General features: G+C 55.6%; 2 protein-coding genes across 4 annotated transcripts; one reads left to right on the top strand and one right to left on the bottom strand.

Moving 5' to 3' along the window:
* Positions 1 to 1,334: 1,334 nt before the first annotated feature.
* Positions 1,335 to 13,090, top strand: VWA5B2 (von Willebrand factor A domain containing 5B2). 2 transcript variants are annotated; one of them, XM_032483148.1, is made up of 21 exons: positions 1,335 to 1,471; positions 2,030 to 2,138; positions 2,348 to 2,493; positions 2,582 to 2,752; positions 4,610 to 4,829; positions 5,010 to 5,167; positions 5,681 to 5,812; positions 6,046 to 6,170; positions 6,571 to 6,726; positions 7,176 to 7,286; positions 7,367 to 7,575; positions 7,664 to 7,775; positions 8,261 to 8,446; positions 8,896 to 9,067; positions 9,155 to 9,468; positions 9,956 to 10,145; positions 10,253 to 10,609; positions 11,551 to 11,688; positions 11,773 to 11,856; positions 11,958 to 12,178; positions 12,265 to 13,090. In XM_032483148.1, the coding sequence occupies exons 3-21, from the start codon at positions 2,355 to 2,357 to the stop codon at positions 12,811 to 12,813; spliced, it is 3,744 nt and encodes a 1,247-aa protein (XP_032339039.1). In that variant the 5' UTR covers positions 1,335 to 1,471; positions 2,030 to 2,138; positions 2,348 to 2,354; the 3' UTR covers positions 12,814 to 13,090. The 2 variants fall into 2 exon arrangements, with proteins under 2 accessions (XP_032339039.1, XP_032339047.1); XM_032483156.1 differs by having other exon boundaries at positions 11,934 to 12,178.
* Positions 13,085 to 18,147, bottom strand: ALG3 (ALG3 alpha-1,3- mannosyltransferase). Of its 2 annotated transcripts, none has more exons than XM_006183245.2 (9): positions 17,933 to 18,147; positions 16,241 to 16,340; positions 15,999 to 16,146; positions 15,729 to 15,889; positions 15,139 to 15,259; positions 14,503 to 14,708; positions 14,270 to 14,346; positions 13,535 to 13,679; positions 13,085 to 13,390 (listed from the first exon to the last, which is right to left on the bottom strand). In XM_006183245.2, exons 1-9 carry the CDS (start codon positions 18,126 to 18,128, stop codon positions 13,228 to 13,230), a joined length of 1,317 nt encoding a protein of 438 aa, XP_006183307.1. In that variant the 5' UTR covers positions 18,129 to 18,147; the 3' UTR covers positions 13,085 to 13,227. The 2 variants fall into 2 exon arrangements, with proteins under 2 accessions (XP_006183307.1, XP_014413498.1); XM_014558012.2 differs by having other exon boundaries at positions 13,144 to 13,390; positions 17,970 to 18,147.
* Positions 18,148 to 18,856: the final 709 nt, after the last annotated feature.

The following is an 18,856-nucleotide window of genomic DNA, read 5'->3' as shown; positions in this document are numbered from 1 at the left end:
GAGTGTGGAAAGAATAAGGCTGGGACTCAGCTGGGGCCCCCCATGCCCTGGATCATCGTGATGGTGCTGTGCCTCCTGTATCATCCTTGTGCATTTCCAACCATGAAGTTCCCTGGTAAAAGCCCAAGCTATCACCACCAAGCTAAGTGGTTTGGCAAGGGAAAGGGTTGGGGTGGAGGGTTCTGGTGCTCAAAGAGCCAGGGGATACCCCCCTGTTGCCAGTATGGTGACAGTGACTGGAATCAGGATAGAGTGAACAGGGAAGGATGAGAACCCTGGGTCTGGCTTGAAAGCTGGCCCCCACTCCTAGCTCTCCTCAAGCTCTCTTCGCAGAATCTGAGTGTGAACTCTGCAAGAAAGCTTGCCTAGGTGACCCCCTTCCCCAGGGCTCCCAGACTCTCCCTCAGGGATCCTGGGAGAGATTTTATGGACTTCTCTAATCTTTTGCAGCGTAACACCATCAAGAGCATGAAAATTCAGCTAGTAACAAAGGAACTCTTTACAAGCAGGGATGGTTTCTCCTTCAGGTTCTGCAGTGATAGGGTGGTGGTCACTGCTATGATGGGGACAGTTTGCAGCTACCAGAAGGCTCTGCAGGCTGTAAGGCCTCACTTACAAGGTGGTGGGCAACCGAAGGTACCAGGAAGTTACAGCCTCAGAAGACAATTTTGCCTACACTCCCTACCCCCAGAAAAAGCGAGGAGATGGCGCTGCAGTGGTGGGAAGGGTGACTGGGGGTGGGGGAGAATCGCTGCAGTGATGGGGAGCCCTGCTTGGAGTGAGTGGTCACTAAAGTGATCACACCAGCTGAAAATACCTGCAGGGATGGGGGCGGTTTCTGCAGTGACAAAAGAGAACTTTGCAAAGGAAAGGGTTGGGCTTCTTGGGGGAGGGGAGCCCTACGGTGGTGAGGCCCTGGGTTTCGCTGCAGTGATGAGGGAGGGTCACTGCAGTGATGAAAAGCTGAGCCAGTGTGGGGGTAGGGTAGGGTGATACTGGGATACCTGGGGTTGCTGCAGTGCTGTGGGGGGCGCAGACTGAGCCCCTCTGCCGCACTTGCCCGACACCTCATTTCCTGAAGGACGGAAAGGGTGGGGCCTTGGAGGCCTCCGTCCGGCACTGGTAGGGGGCTGTGCGGCGGCGGGGACGCTGTCCCTGCACTGCGGTGCCAGGTCTGGCCCTAGCGGCCAGGGCTGCCGCGGAGGCGGTACCGCGCCCGAAGTGGGCGGGGAGCAGCAGCCCCGCCGCAGCGGCAGGCGGGGCCGATGCGGGCTGGAGGGGCGGCCTTCCGAGCGGGGGCGGGACCAGCACCCGCAGGGCCGACGCCCCTGCGCGGATTCAGAGCCTCCGCAGCCGGAGTCCAGAGCGGGCGCCCAGCAGGTGCCCAGACTGAGTGTGGCCCTGGTCCCAGAGGCGGCACAATCCACCCTGGTCCCGTCGTGGCTCCCAGAACTCCGCAGAGGACGGGACGGTGAGGCTGGGGCTGACGGTTGGGAGGGGGAAGATCCCTAGACCCAGCCTGCAGCATCCCTTGACGGCTCAGCTGTGGGGTCCGCGGCACTAGCTGCCGCACCCCACCCCCAAATCAGTCCCGCCAGCGTGGGGAGATGCCCTGGACGAATCCCACGGAATCCCCCTGCCTCTACACCTCTCCCGGTGTTGCTTCCCCCGTAAGACCTCCTCCTTTCGCGTCCTATCTAGTTCTTCCCAACCCAACCCCCTCCACTGCCGCCTGCAGTCCCTCTCAGCGCCCCTCACAATTGAGGCGCCGGAGAGAAAACTGCGGCCCTTCAGCTCCTCATTCCACCCCTCCCCTGCTATCCCTTGCTGGGCTAGGGGCACCCAGGAGGATGCTGGCCCTTTAAAGCCTTGTTCCCAACCTAGAGCATCTTCCATCTCTCCACCCGCTCCACTTCCAACAGCTGGCAGCCGCGGGGAGCCCCGGGGGGCCGGCAGGTATGGGGGTGGCGGTGAGGCCCAGGAAGGGGTGATGGAACAGCTGTGACACCCTCCTCCCCTCCGCCCCTAGAGGAGCCGGCGGCGGGACTGCTGGGCGCCCGGAGCGCCAGTTAAATATTAACCCTCCGCTCCCCGGGTCCACGCGCTGCCTGGAGCTGCGCTCCGCCCTGGCTTCCCAGGTAACGGTTGAGGATGCCCATCTCTCCATCTCGGCCCTGCCTCCCTCCCTACGCCACCTGTCCTCTGGACCGGAGCCTCCGGCTCAGCCTGGCGTCCCCTGCTTGTCCGCGTCCCAGTGCCCGAGTTAGATTCTCCCAGCCGGCTTTCAGGAGGGCGGGGCGCCCTAGACTCACCCTGCGCAGCCTTCATCGAGCACCCCTTTCCCCAGGGGCACCATGCCTGGCCTGTACTGCCCCTCCAGCTGGACGCCGCTGCCCCTCACGGACTCCTGGGTCCGGGCCTGCGCCAACGGACCCTGTCTCAGCCTAAGGGCCCGGCTCACCTACCACAACCCGCAGCCGCAGCCAGTGGACGGTGAGGCCTCGGCGGGGGCGCAGGGTGGTGGGGACCGCCTGCCTGGCAGGCATGGTCCGACATCGCTTGTGTGTCCATTCCTCACCAGGCGTGTTCGTGTATCCGCTGGCCGAGGCCGAAGTGGTTTCGGGCTTCGAGGCAGAGGCGGCAGGACGGCGCGTCTCCTTCCAGCTGCAGAGCCGGCGCCGCTCGCAGGCCGCCTGCTGCCGCGCGCTGGGTCCCGCGCTGGGGGCCTCAACGCCCCGCCGCTGCGCGCAGGGTGAGTCCGGGGCGCCCCCGCCCCGCCTCCCTGAAAGCCAGCCACACTCTAGTTCCTGCACCCGCTCTGCATCCCGCCCCTCCCTGTCCCCACTCCAGCCACTGTTTTTTTCATTCATTAATTCATCCCTTTATTTGACAGTCGAGGACTGGGCACCTGACATGCGCCAGGGGGAATGAGAGCCAGGCCCAACCCGAGGTTTGCAGCCAGGTAGACAGACACGGCGGGCAGTCCACACGCCTCTCTCCCTCTCTGGAGCTTTAGCTCCTGAGCCTAGGACAGGGTTTTGGTCATCTCCAAGCCCCAGCATCTTGCACAGAATGTGGCACAAGGGGGCTCCGTGCGTGCTCGGTGAGGGAATGGAAGCCCGCCCTTCTGCTAGGTTTTGTGGCTTGCACTTCATTCCTTCATGTATTTATTTATACATTCATTTGATTCCTGCACATGGGATTTACCATCTGGGTAAGAAGAGGGACCGAATCCAGTGGTGTTGAGAGTTGGCATAAGCCCAGCAGGTAGTTAGAAGCTAGAGTGAGCTCTGGGCTGAGGCCCGAGGAATATTCCAGAAGGAAACGGAGCCAGCATTTGACTGAAAGGCAGGGTGGGTTGTACTGCTGTGGAGGGGATAGGAAAGACACTTCAGGCAGGGGCAATGATGTAAGCAAAAGTTTGGAAGTAAGTGATTCTGGGTAATGGTAATAAAATACTTCGTGTTTATACTGATTCACAGTTGACAAAGCCCAGTCACTGGTGTCATGTCATTTGAATCCAGAGAGGTATGTAACGCAAGTGTTGTCCTCCTTCCCCTTTTCATAGATGACAAAAGTAACAGCAACAGCCTCTTATGTGTTGGATGCTTTGTGTGTATTATCTCATTCATCCTCACCACAGTCTTTGAAATTTAGTTATTATGACCCCCATTTTATAAATGAAGAAACTGAGGCTCCTCTAATCAAGAGAGTTACCAAAGGACAGAATTAAAAGTCACAGAGCGGAGTCTCAAAACCTGGCACTGTGCTCTGTCCCAAGCCCCAGCTGCCTGGGATGGAAGCCACTTTCTTTCTTCTTAACTTCCTTTTTTCCTTCCATTTTTTTCTTCCCTTCATTTATTCAGCAAGCATTTTCCAAAGAATGGATAAATTATTATTGCAGGGAAATGAGGTGAAGGAGGGCTGTAAAGGTAGGCTGGTGACCTTGACTGCTACTGTTTACACCTGGCCATTTTTCCTTTAGCAGCAGTGGTGACATGGTGCCCAGGACTCCACCAGTCCCCAAACAAACCCGCAATCTAAGTAAAATGGTGTGCTTGATATTCAAATGTCTTCCAGCTAGCTTCTAAGTAGATTACTGTTCCTGAACCCCTCTTCGGTAGAAAATTCTGGAGCCACTCCTAGTGGGCTGTGGAGAGCCCCTGACCATTCATGAGCAGGGGATCTGTGAGCAGGGTGGGCCCCAGGCTATGGGAGATGTCAGTGAGGGTTCTTTAGGAAGATGATGCCCAAGGGTTGAATGGACTGGAGCAGGTAAAGGAAGAGGGACAGAGGGTATGGGAACCCCAGGACCTCGGGGGTGGTGTGGACATGCCCCCTCTTCCTCCTCAGCCCTCCAATAGTAGCAGTGTCACTGCTGCCTTTCCTGATGACAGCCAGATCTTTCTACCATCAACCTGCCTCTCTTTCTACCATCATTCATTTCATGCCTCCATCCTGCATCACCAGTGCATTAGCCCAGCATCCCTCCAACCTCATAGAGTCCCCCTTGCCCAAGCTTCCCTGACTCAGTGCCTGCTCCCACCCCTATCTTCCCCCATCTCCCCTGCTTCCAGCCCCCTCTGACCCCCTTCCTCATTCATCATAGGTCATCTTGTCTTGGATCTGGCCCAGGCCCGGTCCACGCTGGTGCTGCCCACAGGCCTCATCGCCGCGGCCGGCACCATGACAGTGACCCTGCACAGCAGCCGGGAGCTGCCCTCCAGGCCTGACGGGGTGCTGCACGTGGCTCTACCCTCTGTGCTCACCCCTCTGGCCCCTCCAGGCCCGCCGGGGCCCCCCAGGCCTCCGGGGCTCTGTGACGACAGGTTGGGCCTATGGTGATTCTCTTCGTCCCTCCCTCGGCTACTCTGGGTCTAGTGCGGGTGAGGGGGCTTTGGCAGAGTGCCCCGGGGGATGGGCAGGGTAGGGAAGGGCTGAGGCCAATCAGCCACAGGGTCTAGGGGCCTGGGAGGTGGCCCAGTGACCCTCCTGGTGTTCCTTTCCAGCCCCACCAGCTGCTTCGGAGTGGGCAGCCCCGAGGGGGAAGGGCCGGCCTGGGAGGAGCCAGCTGCCCCTCGGGACGTGTTCTCAGGCCCTGCCCGCTGCCCTGCCCCATACACCTTCTCCTTTGAGATGCTGGTGACTGGGCCATGCCTGCTGGCAGGTGGGTGTCCCTCCCAGCATAGCTGACTGGGAAATAACTCAAGGCTCAGGGATGAGAGGAACATGGGACAAAAGGAAGACAGGGACCTAAGCCTTAGGAACTTCCAGTCTCACAATGGGATCATCCCCTGGCCATTTCTACACAATACACACACCCCTAGGATTGTCAGTGTAATTTATTTATATTCCACTCCACTCACCAATGAGAAGAGAAATGCTTACAATGAGACCGGTCTAAGTGATAAAGTTACGTTTCCTTGTGCAAGAGGTGGAGGACAATGTGAAATCAGCAACTGGTTGTTATATAACTCTTTGACCAGCCAGGAATACATCTCCCAGTCTATGAAGGCAGGCAAATCCCTCCTTGTCCACCCTATTCATTGGACTCAGAGCTGGGCTGAATCCGTCACAGTCCTGGCCCCCACCACTGTTGTCTGAGAAGGTGATATTTGTGCTCTTAGTACTGGCTTGGGGTGGAGTGATCATCACCTCTCCTTACCTCTATGTCCCTCAGGCCTGGAGAGCCCCTCTCATGCTCTGCGGGCAGATGCACCCCCTCATGCCAGCTCTGCAGCCACCATCTGTGTCACACTGGCAGAGGGCCACCACTGTGACCGGGCCTTGGAGATCCTGCTGCACCCCAGTGGTGAGAGACTTAGGGCATACAGTGGGCCAGCTCTGACCTGCTTCAGGACCAGCTGGGTAGCATTTTTCAAGTATAGATTTCTGGGCCCCAAGTCAAATGTGTGACAAATGTGTGAGGATGAGCCCAGTGGTACAGGGAGGCTGGACCTGCAAGGTTCTCAGGATAATGGGACTGAGCAGTTGGGGTCTAGAGACAAGGGCTTCCCTGACAGAACTGGGTCCCCTCCTTTCCAGAGCCCCACCAGCCACACCTGATGCTGGAGGCTGGCAGCCTGAGCTCAGCAGAATACGAGGCCCAGGTGAGGGCCCGCCGGGATTTCCAGAGGCTGCAGCGAAGGGACAGTGATGGGGACCGGCAGGTATGGCTGCCTGGGGTCCTGGCCTGGCCCCTGGCCTCACTGCTGGCTGCGTTAGTGCAGGAGAAGCAGGTGAACTGTCTTATGCTGGGATGGATAGGGGGTCTCTGCTCTCAGCGGGCCCTCTCAGTAGCTGCCACCACCATCCCAGAGGGCTGATGGGTATTGTCACAGGAGGTCCCTTTCAAGTCTCCCTGGGATGTGTCTCAGAGGATGGGGGCTAGGACTGACAAAGGCAGAGGACAGCCACTTGCCTCTGCCCTTGCCTTTATTCAGATGAATACAAAAGGGTGCCCCTCTGAGGGGACTGGACTGAGAAAACCCCCGGGGCTAGGTCCTGCTGCCAGCCCAGGTCGCAGTTGCACTAAGCCCAGCCCAGGATGACTCGGGGTCCCGTGCTCAGGTGTGGTTCCTGCAGCGACGCTTCCACAAGGACATCCTGCTGAACCCCGTGCTGGTGCTGAGCTTCTGCCCGGACCTGAGCTCCAAGCCTGGACACCTGGGCACAGCCTCGCGGGAGCTCCTCTTCCTGGTGGATGGCAGCAGCGTGGCACACAAGGCCTGTGGGGGCGCGGCATGGGCAGGCCTGGGGCTGGGTGGGGCAGTGGGTCTGAGGTGGGCTGGGGGCAGCCTTCGAAGACAGATACACACCTTCTCTCTCTTTCTCATACTCACACATCCATGCATTTCTCCCAGATTCCAAGAGCCTCTTTCATACATAGAGGTACATTCAGTCACCCCAAACCCCAAACCCAGGGATTCACAAGCACCTCCAGGGTCACATACACAAATATCTCTCACAGGAACTCGGAGTCTCCCTCACACCCCAGGGTCTCACTCATAGAGATTTTTCACACACAGACTCACACACACGGGGCTTCCTCCCAGATTACCTCATCCGGCCCCTCAATTTACACACAGCCTGGAGAAGGCAGGCAATCTGGGTCCCGTGTTCTCTCCTGGTGCCAGTGGGGCCTGCCTCACCCTGCCCTTCCTGGCCCTCCCCAGGATGCCATCATTTTGGCTGTGAAGTCGCTCCCTCCCCAGACACTCATCAACCTGGCCATGTTTGGCACGTCAGTGCAGCCCCTCTTCCCAGAGAGCCGGCCTTGCAGTGATGTGAGTGTGGCCCAGGGATCTGGGGGCCTAGCAGAGATGTTTCAGCTCAGCGTGGCCCAGCCTGTGCTTTCTTCCTCCAGGATGCCGTGCAGCTCATCTGTGAGAGCATTGAGGCCCTGCAGGCTGTGGTCGGCCCTCCAGATGTGCTGGCTGTGCTGGACTGGGCCCTGGGGCAGCCCCAGCACAGGGCCCACCCTCGGCAGCTCTTCCTGCTCACCGCTGCTTCACCCCTGGCCACCGTTACCCACCAAACCCTGGAGCTCGTGAGGTGGCACAGGGGGGCAGCCAGGTAAGGAGGGGGTGGGCACAGCCAGGCTCCTGAGATTGCTCCCCAAAGAGGCTCCTGGTGGTCACAGCTGCTCCCCTTCTCTCGTCAGGTGCTTCTCCTTTGGGCTGGGGCCTGCCTGCCGCCAGCTGCTCCAGGGCCTGTCTGCTCTTAGCCGGGGCCAGGCCTACTTCCTGAGGCCTGGGGAAAGGCTTCAGCCCAAGGTGAGCTTGAACCTGGGTCCTGTTGTGCCCTATTACTCAAGTCCTCCTCCCAAGTTGCACTCAGTCTGAAACAGAACCTGGTCAGTTTGTGGGGTCTCCTGGCACCCTGACCAGGACTCCTCCTCCACTCTAATCCCGCCTCTTCTTAGAGAGGCCAATCAGGGGAGAACCCACTGTGCTGCTGTGGGGTGCTGCAGGAGGCCAAGGGTGTGGGGGCCACGGCCTCTGACTCCTTCAAAAATCTTGTTCTCAGTTTTGTCTCGGTACTGAGCCATGTCCTTGAAAAGCCTTGCCTCGTCTACACGGCATGGCTTAGGCCAGGAGATGCACCAAGCCCTGAGGACTGAGTGCTCAGTCCCCTCGCTTGTTCACACCCCAGGCCCCCGCCTCACCTGCTCCCTTCAGCCAGAGGTTCAGCAGATGGCTCTGTTGACTGTGTGACGCCTCTTTCTCTCCCATGACCTCCCTCTGGTCACACCCCACAGCTGGTGCAGGCTCTGCGGAAGGCACTGGAGCCCGCATTGAGCGACGTCTCTGTAGACTGGTTTGTTCCTGATACGGTGGAGGCACTGCTGACGCCTCGGGAGATCCCAGCACTCTACCCTGGGGACCAGCTGCTCGGTTACTGCTCACTCTTCAGGGTGGATGGCTTCCGGTCCCGCCCCCCTGGGGTAGGCCAGGGCTGGGATGGCTGAAGCCCCTGTATCTCTTCAAAACCCATTTCCTATTCCCTGTGCCTCTCTCTGCCAGACTCTCCTACTACTACCCACAAAGCCTCCCCAGAGACCACACTGCCCTAACCCCAGGTGACTGCAGACTGCCCCCATCATAAGGTCTTCCACTGAGCTGTCATGTGCTACCCTTGGGCACTAAAGCAACAGCCATACAGAAAAGTGCCAGCATTTGCTGCAAGGTTTTCGCCAAAACCTGTAGCTCAGCCACAGCAGCTCTAGTAACCCTATGGTCAGCACGTATGCATCCTTCTCCTTCAGTATTGGGCTTTCATTTCTGGTTTATTAACTTTATTGCCTCTTGCAGTGAGCCATCATAAATCCTGTTTGGAAAGAGGTAGTATGTAACTATAGTCAGTTTTTTCCCCCCAATGTCTATGCCTCTCCAGGGCCAAGAGCCTGGCTGGCAGAGCTTGGGCGGTTCCGTGTTCCCATCCCCAGAAGAAGCACCATCTGCCACCAGCCCTGGAACTGAGCCCACTGGCACCTCAGAGCCACTGGGAACAGGCACTGTGTCAGCAGAGCTGTCCAGCCTGTGGGCTGCTGGGGACTCAGAGCAGAGTGAGTGCCCGGGTGTATGTGCGTTGGGGAGGAGTGGGCACTGGGAGAGAGGCAAGAGCCAGGATCTATTCTCCTGCCTCGCAATAGGTACTGATGCTCTGACAGACCCAGTTACGGACCCTGGACCTAACCCCTCCTCTGAAACAGCCATATGGCGCCGCATCTTCCAGTCCTCATACATCCGGGAGCAGTATGTGCTCACCCACTGCTCTGCCAGCCCAGAGCCAGGCCCAGGCTCCACAGGCAGCAGCGAGTCCCCAGTCTCCCAGGGCCCTGGCTCCCCAGAAGGCAGTGCTCCCCTGGATCCCCCTTCTCAGCAGGGCTGCCGCAGCCTGGCCTGGGGAGAACCTGCAGGCTCCCATTCCTGCCCCTTGCCTCCACCCCCACTGGCTCCAGTCAAGGTGAGATTCAATCCACATCCATCTCCCATGTATCCAGCAAATGTTTATTGACCATCTGCTGTATGCCATACATTATGCAGTGGTTACTAGTAAGTCTAGCTGAAGAACTAGATGGGTAAATCTATATGATACAGTACAATATACTGATGAGCCCAGGACATGGCATTACTAGGATTCAGAATCAAGGTGACTAACCCTGTCTGAGAGAGTCAGGAAGTAAAGAGCCACCTCTTGAAGAATAAGAAGTTAGCCAGGTAAAAAGGGAGAAGACATGAATGAAAATAGGACAAGCAACAACCTTAAGTGAGAAATAGGGCATGGAGTGACACGGCACTGGGAAGGGGGCCAGGGGCCATGAGAAACGTAAGGGTGATGAACAGCCATTCGGAGCTTCAAACAAAGGGGCAATGTGACCATTTGTGTCTGTATGTCTGATGGCCAGGAGCTCTGTATTCCTGGACCAGTGAACCCCACTTTTTACGTGCAGACTGGGGCCTTGAGTGCTGAGGTGCTGGGCCGTCGATGCAGAGCAGCTCTGGCTGGTCGAAGCCTCTCATCACCCCCAGGCCGGGCCAACCCAGTCCCTGGCCATCCCCGACACCCATCTCTAGGTGTAGCACCAGATGGGCCAGGCCCTGAGCCAGGGCAGCAGCTGGGACAGGGCCTGGATGACTCAGGTAAAGGTTGGATGGGGAGCTAGCTGGGTTCTGACACCAAGGAGGCTTTGGGGAGGTGGTAACCAGGGCACCACACTGCCCCTGGTCCTATCATTGTCTCTCTCCAGGAAACCTGCTCTCCCCGGCTCCCATGGACTGGGACATGTTGATGGAACCACCGTTCTTGTTCACAGCTGTTCCTCACAATGGGGAGTTGGCCACTCCCCCAGTACCACTGCCTCCCCAGGCTCCACGCTGCCACGTGGTGATCCGGGGCCTGTGTGGGAAGCAGCCTATGTGCTGGGAGGTGGGTGTTGGGCTGGAGACATTATGGGGGCCTGTGGATGGTGGCTCACAGCTTCCATCACCCCCTGAAAGAGAAAGTGCATGGGATCAAGCACTCCATCGACTGACAGCAGCTTCTGTGGTCCGGGACAATGAGCAGCTGGCTCTCCGAGGAGGGGGCGAGACCATGACTGACCAGGGTGAGTTGCTGGTGGGCCCAGTCAGGGATCAGGAAGCCTGTATGGGGCAGAGAGTGGCAGAGGCATGGGTCTGTGTGATCACTCCCTATATCTCACCTTGCTCATTAATAATTTGAGGTGGCTCACCCACACTGACAAGGAAAATAAGATTAAGCAAGACAATGGGACAAGAAAGGGAAAAATGAGAGGAAGCAGAGAATGAGGTTATATTAAAGATGCACACCATGAGGTTATGTGCCCTTGCAGGCATGGGACCCCAAAATTGGCAAGCTTCCTAGCAGCAAACAGAGAGGGAATGTCATCTTGTAGTGATTCACAGGGCCCACAAAACAAAATCTGTCACTTAGGAAGACTGTTAAAATTAGGTAAAGTTTTGGGGTTGAGGTTTTATCAGTGGTAGAGTGCATGCTCCACATGCACGAGGTGCTGGGTTCAATCCCCACTGCCTTTGTTAACGAGAGGAAAAAAAGCAAAATAAAATATTCTTCTAAAAAATGAAAGTTAAAATGTTAGTTCTTCAGTTGCACTCACCACACTTCAAGTGACTTAATAGTCACATGTGACGTGGCTACCATATTGGATTATGCAGATATAGAACATTTCCATCATTGCAGATAGAGGTCTATTGGATAGTGCTGAAATGAATGGATGGAAAAGGTACCAGTCAATGCTTCCTCTGGGTTGTGTTGAATTTGTTGAATTTGTGGATATCCAGGGGACCTAGCCCTGCTACGAGGGAGTTGAGCATTCAGCCTAACCACTTATCATCAAAGCTGGGGACTCTGAGCTGGCCCTGAGAAGGAACTCCACTCTGTTCAAAAGTGCAGAGAGGGAGAAGCTATGGGAGCATTATAAGGTTTTTTCCTGTGAAGCCCTTAGTAGAGACTGAGTGGTGGGAGTGCACCCCCTCCTGTTCAGCATGCTGCTCTTTGGTTTCATAGGCCATGCCCGGAGGTCCTGGCTCCGAGCCCTTCAGACAAGCAAGGTCAGCTCTGCTCCCTCCTGCTTCACCTGCCCTGTAGCTGTGGATGCCACCACCAGGGAAGTCCTGCCCACAGCCCTGCAGGTGCGGAGCTCAGGTATGGTCCCTCCCGGGTGCCAGTTCTCACCTCACTGGCCACCCCCCCAGACAAATCTTACCCCTGTCTTGTGTGTCCCCGCAGAGCCAGCCGAGCCCCCAGGCACCTCTCCTGGCTCTCAGGGCCATCTAGATGCAGCTCCTCTGCCCACAGTTGTCCACTCTAAAGGTAACACAAATTGGGGGAAATGGTAGGGAGCAACCGGGATTAGGGACCACCACTGGCACTGAATGGTTCCAGTGCAGAACTTCAGGGAGGCTCTCTGGCAGGTGGCTGGGACCTGGATCAAAATGGCAACTCCAACTCTGCTTTGGGAGACTCTGCAGTGGCCCCCGGAAGTCCTCATCACCTGTCCCCCCAGCCTCCCTCTCAGCTTAGCCTGGGGCGTCGCAAGGCCAGAGGCCCAGGCAGCCATAGACTCTGCAGCCCCAACAGCAGCCAGGCCAATGACAGCAACAGTGAAGGCAGCCCCCACGACTACTTGCCCTTGGTGAGGACTCGGGAGGTGGAGGGTGGCGTGGCCAGGGCCAGGGCACTGTCTCAGCTCGTTTCTCCCCCCACCTCCTCTCTCCTCAGGTTCGGCTGCAGGAGGCGCCTGGGTCCTTTCGCTTGGACGCGCTCTTCTGCGCCGCGGTGCGCATCTCACGGGAGCGCCTGTGCCGCGCCTCTCCCTTCGCAGCGCATCGCGCCAGCTTGAGCCCCACTTCGGCCTCCTCTCCCTGGGCACTTCTAGGACACGGTGTCGGCCAAGGCGACAGTGCCACGGCCTCCTGTAGCCCATCCCCCAGCTCAGGCTCCGAGGGTCCAGGCCAGGTAGACAGTGGGCGGGGCTCAGACACCGAGGCCTCGGAAGGGGCCGAAGGGCCTGGTGGTGTGGACCTGCGTGGCCGGACTTGGGCCACAGCTGTGGCGCTTGCCTGGCTGGAGCACCGCTGTGCCGCTGCCTTTGGCGAATGGGAACTGGCAGCAGCTAAGGCGGACTGTTGGCTGCGGGCACAGCACCTGCCTGACGGCCTTGACCTGGCCAACCTCAAGGCTGCAGCCCGGGGTCTCTTCCTGCTGCTACGCCACTGGGACCAGAACCTGCAGCTGCACCTGCTGTGCTACAGCCCAGCAAACATGTGAGGGTCGCCTGTTGCTTGGGTTAGCACCCCCACCAGACTCAAGTCACTGCCACCCAGGGCCAGCTTCTCGGTGCTGGGGAGGGGTAGGCTGGTGACAGCCTGCCCCCACTGCTTCTCATCCCCTTCACAGAATCCTCTTGCCCCCACAGAAAGTGCCTGCCTGTGCTCTCTCCCGCTTCTCCCATCCCATGTCCCTTCTGAGCTCTGTGCAGTGCAGTGGAAGGGGAGAGAGCCACAGTCCCACAATCCTATGCAATAAAGTGCCTCTTAGAACTGTATGAGTTCTTTATCTGCAACGTGCCTGCCCCTCACAGCTTGGTCTGTACAGAAGTGGACTTTGTAAGGTTTATTGGGAAGGGCAGAGTCCATCCCCATCCAGGGTCCTGAGAATGGACCGGAGGGGAAAAGGTGGATCTCATTGGGCCTTCTTGCTGTGCTGGGTGGTCTTGGGGAAAGGCTGGGGGCCCAGCCAGAGCTGCAGCAGGATGACAGCATGGCACACATGCAGGGCAGCAGAGCTGCAGGACGTGGATGGGTACGTGTTCCAGGAGAGCTCAATGAGTCCCAGCACCAGCAACCTGGAGATGAGAAATAACCTCCAGGTCTTGTCCAGTTTCTAGGCCTGCAGCCCTTCAGCTCACCCTCTGCCCCTCCTTGGTCACAGTCTTGGGATGAGGAGCTCCCTGGCCCTTCCCACTCCCCCAGGTTGTCCCAGCCAGTACCTGAGCAGGTGTGTGAGCCAGCGTGCAGGTGTGGCCCACAGGAGGTAGGGCAGTGTGTGGAAATACCAGACGTAGAACTGGTAGTGAAGGGAGCGGCTGAAGCAGATGCCAATGAAGTTGGAGGTGAAGAGGGTAGAAACAATCTGTAGGCGGTGGTCAAGGCCAAGGGCAGGTACAGAACGGGTAGGGAGGATTCGAAGCAGAGGGGCAATAGTTTTTTTGGGTCAGATAGCCCCGCAGCTCTGCTGTTCCTAGATGCATACCTTTGGGCAACTTTCTTAACTTCTCTTGACCTGTTCCTCAATTACGTGGAGACAGTAATACCTACAGGCATAAGGCCTAGTGAGCCCATAACTTACTAGTTGTATGACTTTGGCATATTACTTAACCTCTTATAGAAAGCATTTACTTTGCCACCTGCAAAATGAGGATAATAAAAATAACTCCCTACCTCAGGATCTGTGAGCTTTAAATGTTACAATGCATATAAATCTCTTAGGACAGCACCAGACAGAGGGTGAGCACTTACATGGTAACTAATAATATTTAGAATTAAGAGTAAAATGTGCTTAATATAGTGTTTGGTAAAGAGCAGGAGCTCTATAAATTGTCCCTGCAGCTATTACTGACACCTCCTTTTCCCTCCCCCAGATCACCAGCCATCCAGGGCTAGCTGACTAGGACCCCGTCTGTACCTGCAGAGGGCAACTTACCTTCCCATGATTTAAAGGATATGATTGGGCGTGAGGGGCTGGGGTGGAACCTTCCTTTTAGAGGGATCCTTCAGCAGTGACAGGATACTTTCCCCTGTCCTGGGGAGAAACCATTGAGACATTTATCAAGCCCCCATCACGGGCCAAGCTCTAAGCACACCCCATGAGCTCAACATCTCCCCTAAGGAGCCCCTAAAGCCAAGGCCCTTCACTGCTTCCCTCACCTCTGCCCATGGCACTGCTCCCCTTTCTCACCTGTGCCACCTACAGAGGGCAAAAAGCAACAGCAGGGTGAGGTGGGCGGTCAAAAGTGCCAGATGGAAGGCACGATGCAGGAAGAAGGCCTCGGGGAGGAAGCGCCAGTTCACTGTCCAGCGGAATAAAAACTGGCGGCCAAAGTCAAAAGAGCGGGATACGTAGCCAACAGGGTTCTCCAGGAGGAAGGGTAGTCCCAGCACCACCTGAGGATGGATGTGATATCAGTAGAGATGTCCAGGCTCACCCCTAGCCTCATGCCAATCACCGGGAGAAGTGGGAACAGGGTATAAGTCTCAGAGTTTCCCTAATTCCCACTACGAATAGCAGGAAAGCCAGTCCACCCCCAGGCCAGAGCCTTGGGCCAAACAAGCCAAGGAAGCAGGTAATAACAGTGCTTTAAGTTTGGATTCACCAAGTCATAAATGAGCAGAGCCAGAAAGGCTCTCAGAGACCATCTAGTTCAATGTCCTTGTTTTATAGCTAAAGAAACCAAAACCCAGAGGCAGTGGCTGCCCAGCCCAGAATCAATTCCAAAACTCTGACTCTTGACTTTGAGAAGTCTCAAGGATGAAAGGAGGCCAGACAGAGTGGCCTCCCCTTCATTAGAAAGGGGAAGGGGTAAGGAGGGAATACCTGAAGGACAGCACAGATGCCCAGCTTGGGGATGGCCCCACGGAGACCAAATTGCGTGAGTAGAAGGAATAATAACCCAGGGGCGAAGAGTAACACGTTCATCTTCACAGAGACTGCCAGGCTGGGGTGGGTAGGGGAGAGGAAGGGTGGAGATCAGCTCCAGGGCCATGCACCCCACCCAAAGATGAACCCCCCACCATTACCACAGCAACTCTTCCACTCCCCTGACAGCAAGATCCAGGGTGGGGCCCACACTAAGAACTGCTGGAGGGAGGATAAGGCAGACTAGAGGGAGGCTGGGAATAGGAAGCTGATACTTTGTCTCTACATTCAGATTGAGTGAGCAAACATACTGAGTATTTAGAATGCAATGACCAACTCTAACAACACATGCTGTCTGGAAGGAATGGGATGGGAAGAGGGTGTGTGTGTGTTGGGGCCTGGGGCTGAAGACTTTCTATAGCTCCTGGACTTGCCTAGTGTGGCCCTAACTGACCCACTCCCTTACTTACTCTGTTACAGAAAATTGGGGAGAAAGTGATAGAAATACATAAAGTGAGAGAGGGGGCCAGAAAGGAGGGGTGTTTGACCTGAAACAGCAGCAGCCCCAGCCCCAGCGCTGGGCCAGCAGTAGGTTGATACTGAGGAAGAGCAGCGCCATGGCCACTGGGTCATTGAAGAGCCGCAGCACAAAGATGGAGTGGACACGGTATGAGGCACAGCACATGAAGAAAAAGACGAAGGGAGGTACCTGAAAGATGGGCACAGTGGGGAATACGGTTAGCTCACCAGCCTTCAGCCATCCCCACTCCCTAGCCCTCCCCATTTGGAGCTCCCTGGTCTTGGCAGCAAGGACTCACCTTGCAGGTCTGGTGGTAAATCAAGAAGACAAGCAGCAAGGTGGCCAGGTAGAGCACAGCAAAGATGTGTTGGGCCATACGGATGTCAGTGCCCCGGCCAGTGGCATAGTATAGCCCCATAAAGATGTACACAAAGCCAGCTGGGTATCTGAAAGAGAAGGAATTTGAGTCTGGGTCAAGCTATCCAGGCTGGCATCTGGTCAGCCCCTCACATCCTCGCTGAACCTCCTATCCCCACTCACACAAGAGGTCCAGTGTCACCCTGCAGCTGAGTATAGTCATAGGTACCGTTGATGACGCCCTCTACCTCAGCCATGTAGGCCTTCCAATCAATTTCTGTATCTGGAAAAGGACAGGATGGTGTGGTTATTTCCAAGTTCAAAATGTATCTGCCCCAGCCCATCAAAGCACAGAGTTCTAGCTCATTCTCAGGACTTCTATCACAATCCCTTACCTAACTGCCTATCTGACATTCTCCGGGTGAATCCAGGTATCTCAAACTCAAACATGTCTGTAATGGAACTGAAACCTTCAACTCCAAATCTACTTCCATTCCTGGGTTCCATGAATGGCACCATTAGCCTTCAGCAGCCCAGATCACAAACCTGGGAAACATCTATGTCCTTTTCTTTCATTTCCAACCCCTAGTCATCAAGTCCTGCCTATTCTTCATTCTAAATATCTCTACTATTTCATCCTTCTCTGCTATCACACACTCTAATTTGGGCCTCACACAATCTCTAGCCTCAATGATGCAACAACTTCCTAATTAGGCTCCCAGTTTCCACTTTCACCCTACCACAATATATTTTCCACCCTGCAGCCAGAGAGCTCTTCCTATAATAGAAATATCAGTTTCTCTGCTTAAAACCCTTCAATTCCTCAGGGCTCTTAAGATAGAGACAAAATTCTATTATTCTCTTCTTTAGAAAAGGAAATTATGAGTTAACGAGGTTAAGTGACCAGCTCAAGATTGGTGAGATAGGAAGGGCAGAGTTGAGACTGGAACTCATGGGGTCCCAAATTCTTAACCACCATGCTAACTATCTCCTTAACACTGCTTACAGAGTCATTCATAACCTAGTCTCAATTTCTGCAATCTTTCACTACTACCCTCACTTGATTTCTATGTTCCAGCTCTAAAAAATTATTTCAGTTTCTCAAAGAAACGAGACTTTCTCTTTTGATCGGAGCTTTCTGATACAGGGCTCTCTCTGCCTAGAGCATTCTTTCCCCTCCCCACTTCTCTCTTTCCTTAACTAGCTCTCACCTTTCAAGGGGGAACTCTAGGAAGCATTTTCTGACTCCTCAAGATTGACTTAAGTGACCTTCTGTGTTCTTTATAGCACCCTTTATAGTCTTACTACTATCATGATAATGATACTCTGCAATTTTCTGCTAACTGATCTTTGTCCAGGCCCACACACCTAAGCAGGAGATGTGTCTATCTTTTTCGCCACTATACCCTTGACACTTAGCATAGTGTTAACCATATAATAAGCACACGATAAGTATGTATTGAATTAACCGCCTTTATCAAGAAAGCCTTAAGCCCAATGTTTTCAGCGTGGAAAGGAGCCACCAATAATGCCAGACTCAACCGTCACAAAGTGCCATGGCTGAGAAGAGACTTAGAGAGAGTAGAATTGAACAGATAAGAAGACTGAGACCAAACAAGGGAAGTGACGTGTCCAAAGCCACAGACACAAGCAGCAGGAGCAGCAGGACATTAACTCGAACCCAGGTTTTCTGGAAGGAATTAAAATCCGGTTTGGTTTTCTGTACAGCAGGCTTGGGACTTGGTTAAAAGATACAGGTCTGCAATTGATGACTGAGTGGATCAGGGGTCTAAGTTTGCGCTCCGAATCTGGGTTCCAGTTTGAGTCGGGGGTTCGGTCCCCCTCCCTCTTTCCCCTCCCCCTCGGCGCACTCACATGCCACCCTGTGAATGACCCAGAAGGTGATGCCCACCTCCGCCAGGCAGAGGCAGGCCGCCACCAGCAGCGTGTAGCGCGGCTCCAGCAACAGGAGGCCCCGCTCTTGCCAGGCGCGCCGTAACCATTGCCCGCAGAGTCCCGCCGCCCGGATTGCGGGACCCGGCCGGCCGCGTTTCCTCAAGCCCGCCGCCATCTTGACGGTGCGCCGCCGGTGTGGGACCGCTACCCCGGGAATCCCGACACTTCGGCACTTAGGTTCCGCTCCCCGCGCCGCATGTCCCAAAGGACTGAGAGCTGACTGGAGTTGCAGAGTGCTTATTTACTCCACTAAAATGTACTTCTTCTATATCTGTCTCTCCTGATGGACTGCACGCTCCATACGAGCAGGAATAGTCTTACTCCACAGTACATACTTACCCCTGGTCACACAAGCGCTAATATGGATCCAGCGTTTGCCCAGAAAAGTAACATTCCTGGGGGCGCCCTGTCTCTCCTCCCCTTCCTCGCCCAGCATAAAACACTTCGCCTGTGGTTGGTAATAATCTGTGTTCATCCCAGTCTTTCCCGGAAAGCAAGACCTGTGTCCGCGCTACTCCCGCCACCCTTTAGAGCCTTCTGGGTGCTCAAAACTGGGAAGAAATTAATTTTTCATTAACTTTCAGACTTATAAAGGGAAGGAGCCAGTCAAACTGAAAATATGAGAACAGTGACGAACTCGAGTGAGTCTGACACCGTGAGTGTAGTTCTCAAAAGTTTGTGAGCAGTGCAGCCGGAGGATTCAGAGTCTGAACGATATGGTTTTCCCACCCGGAGGATTCTTCCAAGCGCGTTTAGCAGAGGACGGAAGTTCCACGTGTTTCTGTTGAGCAACTGCGGGTGCTGGGTGGAGACACAGGGGCCACGCCTCTTACATGCCACTAT

The sequence above is a fragment of the Camelus ferus genome, chromosome 1, assembly GCF_009834535.1.
Source record: "Camelus ferus isolate YT-003-E chromosome 1, BCGSAC_Cfer_1.0, whole genome shotgun sequence".
Classification (NCBI taxonomy): Eukaryota; Metazoa; Chordata; class Mammalia; order Artiodactyla; family Camelidae; genus Camelus; species Camelus ferus.
Note: the sequence above shows the minus strand (reverse complement) of the source record. Positions and strands in the feature narration are given on the sequence as shown.